Genomic DNA, 6,282 nt, shown 5'->3' with positions numbered 1-6,282 from the left:
GGGACCAAGAACAGCAACACCATACTTAAGTGACTCCCTTCTCATGGTTCTTCCACTTTGTGTAGCATTACATGATGGTTTCTCTTCATCCTCAGCAGTCGTGTGATCTGGATAAAGTAGAACCAGTAAATGATGATAACAATGCCTGGTTTTATATTACAACTATCCTGGTATTGTTTAAGCTGCGTTGATTTTGATTCAGTTTAGACACGTGAATGCGGATAACTCTGTTTACCTGATCAGGATATATGGCTCACGGCGGGTGTTACCGGTCAACAGGGGATGCTTACTCCTCCTAGGCACCTGCTCCCACCTCTGGTGCGTCCAGGGGTCCGTGTTTGCCCAACTATTTATTTCGTATTGCATATAGGGGTTATGAGATTGATCACTGTTCGTGATCTTCACCTTGCATGAATGACGTACAAATGCGTCAAAGTTGTGTACGAAGAAAGCATTTTCTATAATTTTATGAAATATCAAAAGTTTTTGACATGTATATGGGTTTTCTCAAGTCCAATGACCATGTATTATACTAGACACAGTTACACAATTGCTATTGACTGGAAGGCTTACTTAGCGTAATTATAATATACTAATATCTGATAATAATTTATTGGAAGCACACACCGAAAGCGTTTTACCTTTCAAATAAAATTTCTAAATTCACCTTACTTTGTTGAGAAACTAATTTTGCAGCTTGTGTCTGGCTGCAGATCTACATCTGTAACGCCATAGAACAATATTGAAACCGGACAGAGAGCAAACAGACCAGAGATCTACAGATCCTCTTATAAAACAATCCTCAAGTTACTATGTAAAGCATATACCAACAGTTAGGACCTTATATCCCTGCATTCATGCACATTTGTCACAAAACGTTTAAATAAAAATTTCGTAGCATATTTGAACATTATATTTCACCGACAACATACATTCCAACACTAACCGAAGCCCCATGCCAACCGAAACCCAAACCATTAAATGATTTCGTTTGTTTACACAGCGACTTTAGTAGCAAGTACAAATCAACTAGCTTCTATTGGGTTCTTTCTACTTACCAACAAAATGTTCAACTCCGGTAGTTACTCGCGAACACATTCCTCTAACATGAATAATTCTTAGATCGGGTGTTCAGATGTTTCTATAGGTATACATGTAATGTGTAAAGTGATTACTGTTTGGGAGTATGTTTTAGATTAGTGTCATTGACATTACACCTCGCCCCCTTCTGAATTTCCTAAAACATTTTTGTTTCTGCATTTCGGCAATGAATGTGAAAGGAGAAGATAACGAACAGCAACATTCGTTCAGTGTTGGAATTATCCATTCATAAATAATCTTAAATAAAACTTATTTTAAAACGTGTTCCAAATGTACATTATATACACGTATATTCACCTTTCATCGATGACATTTGTGAAAATCATAAGTATATTAAGTTTTATGATGATAATGCCAATGTGTTTTGAAAGCTTTCATATAGTCTAATTACGAGTATATTCTAGGGAAATGCGAGTGAAAAGCATGCCACAATAAAGTTTGACAAGTTTATAAGAGATAATTTCGCTAGCATTGTCAAATCAATACAAATTATATAAACTCTTATGGTATAAAAATAAGATACTACTACATACTAAAATCATTAAATGTCATTGAATACCAATGCATCCAGTTTGGAAATGGCAATTCCCTTCCGTACAATTACATTCCAATTGACAACTGACTCCATAACTCGGATATCGACATGGAATATCACAGTTGTTCCCTGTGTATCCTGGTGAACATTCTATATAAAATCAAATGTTGGTGAAATATTAATGTGTTTTAAAGATAGTGTATCATAGATTCACCAATGGTTTCAATTCCTAAACGTTACCTTTAGTGGTTGGATTGATTGAAGACATAATATGTGAAGAAGTTGTACTTCGAACAATTGGTGGTAGTGTTGGCGATCCAGCTTTGAAAAAAAAGTATTTATATATAATAACATAATCATTATTAATAGCATATTATTAACAGAATTATCTAAGTTTTCCAAGATTCTGAGTATCGGGGAATAAATATCTTCATTCAATGAAGTGCATATAATTAGATATTACAGTAGTACAATACCTTGACACCCTGTTGTATGATTACAAAACTGTTCCTCACAATTGCACGTCATTTGGCAATGTTCTCCATAGCCAGGATAAGGACACTGTTTCTCACAATCTGTTCCAATGAATCCAAGAGGACATCTACACGCTGGAAGTACAAGTAGAAATTGATTATACATACATACATGCATACATACATACATACATTCATACATACATACATACATACATACATACATACATACATACACACATACATACATACATACATACATGCATGTATACATTCATACATACATACATACATACATACATACATACACACACACATATACATACATACATATATACATATATACATACATATATAAATGTATCATGTATTCCATTTTCATTGGGATTGTCATTCTTTCGACAAACAGGTAATTCCTCACGACAATGACGCAAATTATGTTCCCCGAACAAAGTTTGGGAATAATTTTCACTTCTTAAAAAATATTCCCTGAAACTTTCTGTTCTTGAGATGAGAATTGATTAATAAGTATCGTCAGAATCAGCAACCTATACGCATATGTGTTTGTACATCTGGATAATACCAAACCGCCAATGGCTATGTTATGAATGAGGGAAATGAATTTATGTTAACGGCATACGTAGATGATCTAAATATTTATAAATTGGTTCACTAACACTGTAAATGTGCACTACCGGGTGAATGTGCAGATATTATGTTTTGATGACATATTTATTTGATGGAAAATACTTTTTTTCTGTTTTTCATTAAATGTTTTGAAATGTATGGGATGATTTCAGCTTCTCCATCGTCAACTTCCCACATTTATGTAGCAATATTCCATTATCACCTGCATATGGTGTTTATATATCTCAACTAATTCGATATGCAAGAGCTTGTTCTGGGTATAGTCAGTTTTTAAATCGAGGTAAGCTACTGACAAACAAGTTGATGGTACAGGGATTTCAACAGTCTCGATTGAAGTCAGCATTTCGCAAATTCTATGGTCGTTATAACGATCTAGTTCGTCAACACGATCTCGCATTGGCTCAAATGCTGTCTGGCATGATTCATACCGATTGTTAAGCCGTTCTTGGCACACCGATTTTGACTGCGGATAATTCTGTTTACCTGATCAGGATATGGGGCTCATGGCGGGTGTGACCGGTCAACAGGGGATGCTTACTCCTCCTAGGCACCTGATCCCACCTCTGGTGTGTCCAGGGGTCCGTGTTTGCCCAACTATCTATTTTGTATTGCTTGTGGGAGTTATGAGATTGATCACTGTTCGTTATCTTCACCTTATGTTTAAGTTGTATCTTAGTACTCATTATGGTTTGTTATTGTCTACATTATTTGATCATCACAATTCGACATTAAGATATATCGACGACGTTTTTTTTTTTATTAACAACCATAACTTTCATTCATATGTCGATTCGATATATTCTTACGAGCTCGAAATAAAAGACACCACAGAATCGTCGACCTCTGATTCATACTTAGACATTTTATTTTAAAAAGATATTAACAGCAAACTAACCATGCGACTTTATGACAAACGGGATGAATTCCGCTTCTACATCGTCAACTTTCCATATCTATGCAGCAATATTCCATTACCATTTGTATATGGTGTTTATCTTTCAGCTAAATCGATATACAAGAGCTTATTCTGCGTATGGTCAGTTTTTATATGGATACAAGCTACTGAAAAACAAGTTGCTAGTAGAGGGGTTTCAACAGTCTCGTTAAATGTCAGCATTTCGCAAATTTCGTTATAACGATCAAGTTTGTCAATACAACTTATCATTGGGTCAAATGTTGTCTGACGTGTTCGATACCGATTCTTAGACCGTTCGTGGCACACTGATTTTGACTACGGATAACTCCGTTTAATTGATCAAGATAAAGGACTGACGGTGGGTGTGACCGGTCGACAGGAGGTGTTTACTCCCCCTAAGCACCGGAGTCCACATCTGATGTGTCCAGGTGTCCATGTTTGCCCAACTATCTATTTTACATTGCTTATGGGGTTTATGAGATTGATCACTGTTCGTTATCTTCACTTTTCATACATGCACATGTGCTAAATTCTGATTGGACGATTACAAAATCATAATTTGCCAATAATTGGTTGAAACATTATGGATTGTATGTTGGGAGTTTGAGATCAATGCCTGTTGAATGACATCAATACAGTGTTGAATCGAATTCATCTGCGCGTGTATGCTCACGAATTTATACACACTATATTTAGGGTACTAAAATGGACAAATATTTTTAAGAAAAGGCTTTCATAAAATAGAATTTTTATTGTATGTTTATCATATAAATGTATGATAAACTACATATACAAACATTGCAAATTCAAATGTGTGTCTGCTTGAATACGGATGCATTTTGAGTTCATATATTGAAACATAGCATTGCTACCTTTCAGCGAAATGTTTTGAAATTGATATTGCAGATACAGTTTTCGATTTTCAAGTGATTTGTTTCGTCAAAAGCACTCATACACGTATGCAAGCACGGGCGTTTACTCTTAATTATTTAGATACCTAAAACTCTCTGATGGGGAGGATATTGATATCATAATTGAGTCTAAAAGACCTTACAATGTAATGTGGTTGGTAACCCTGAAGCATGATCATATGTGTCAGTAAATTTGTTTCATAATTCCTATTTTGGACTTACTTTACTTTCTTCATTATACCTGGATATCCGTACTTCCATGATATATTCAATTTTTAGGAAATGGTATGCAGGCTGTGGTTTGATGTATACTTAAACACATCACTTAGTGGTATTCGTAAGATAACTGCTTTCGCGCATCCACGTATCCTTACGTTTGATTGGATACTGGGGAAATCTCCTTGCCCCCCCCCCCAATAAATTGCCTTTAAAATAATTCTGTACATACCAACGGGTTGACAAAGGTGACTGAACATCACTGACCAGGAAGTACATACACGTTGGATTTTTTTTGATTGTGCAGTGCTTTAACTTATATAGCTCTCAAATAAATGAATAGCAATAAACATATCCCTGCCTCTAATGTTAGTATATGTTGAACAATTTAATAACACATTTTTTGAATAGGTACGTTGAATAGGTACGTTGGAGTATATCGGTAACGGATGTTTTTACAATTAGAACTAGTTATCCATGGAACAGATTCAAATCAACAAAATAGCAATATTTGTTAACTATTTTTAACTAAGACTAGTGTCTATGATAAACTATATCCATTTGAGGATACTGGATTCAAAACTTTCAAATCCTTAAATGTTAGGTGTGCAGTCCTATCATGGACCGTAGTTAAATATACAACAGCGAAATCGACAAAGTAATATACAATTATCATCATAATACTAAAATATACTATGCAGTTTTGAGAGTTAGTATCTACATAATGTTTATCAGTGATTACTTGTAACATACCAAAACAATCGCCTTCCTGTCTGTTACTGCAATTCATGTTCCTGTATTAAATAGAAAAAAAATTCAGAATAAAAGGCTCTCTCTCAGCATATACATGTTAAATAGAAAATTTAATTCACTTACCCAGTACATTGGTCAGCACGGGTCAATATGTCGTGATGGGTTAGGACTGTCACCACAAATAATGGACAAAAAACCGTTGTATACGGAGTATCCATAGCATATATGCGTTTCATTTATTTACACAATTTCTATGTTTCATGAAAGTATTCGTATATTTCCGTCTATGCGTCCCATATGGTAGAATATGCTGTGTGCGGCGTGTTACTTCCCCGCCTGTTCTATTCAAAACTTATTTGTGTATTTTCATAAAATTCCATTTCCTTATGTACTCTCCTTGAAATTTGCACTCGGTGTCAACATATCATACCATCATATCTTATACCAGTAGTATCATGCACGATATCGCATATACAGAAACTGAGATACAGTGATATTTGTATTAGGCATGACAAGGAAACAGTAAGTATAAAAATAAAATCAATCGTTTCTACAATTTAATAAATCGTTTAAAGTCAGCATTGCGCATATTCTATGGTCGTTATAACGATGTAGTTTGCCAATACAACTTATCATTGGGTCAAATACTATCTAATCTGTTTCATTCTGATTGTGGGGTCGTTCTCGGCACACTGATTTTGACTATGAATTACTCCGTTTACCTGATCA

The 6,282-nt window shown here is 34.9% G+C and overlaps 1 protein-coding gene across 1 annotated transcript; it reads right to left on the bottom strand.

The window, feature by feature from the left end:
- Nucleotides 1-1,535: 1,535 nt before the first annotated feature.
- LOC125676643 (multiple epidermal growth factor-like domains protein 10) lies at nucleotides 1,536-5,807 on the bottom strand. Its single transcript, XM_056157762.1, has 5 exons — nucleotides 5,677-5,807; nucleotides 5,554-5,594; nucleotides 2,113-2,244; nucleotides 1,877-1,957; nucleotides 1,536-1,786 (listed from the first exon to the last, which is right to left on the bottom strand). Exons 1-5 carry the CDS (start codon nucleotides 5,787-5,789, stop codon nucleotides 1,650-1,652), a joined length of 504 nt encoding a protein of 167 aa, XP_056013737.1. The 5' UTR covers nucleotides 5,790-5,807; the 3' UTR covers nucleotides 1,536-1,649.
- Between the last annotated feature and the right edge of the window lie 475 nt (nucleotides 5,808-6,282).

The sequence above is a fragment of the Ostrea edulis genome, chromosome 3, assembly GCF_947568905.1.
Source record: "Ostrea edulis chromosome 3, xbOstEdul1.1, whole genome shotgun sequence".
NCBI lineage: Eukaryota > Metazoa > Mollusca > Bivalvia > Ostreida > Ostreidae > Ostrea > Ostrea edulis.
Note: the sequence above shows the minus strand (reverse complement) of the source record. Positions and strands in the feature narration are given on the sequence as shown.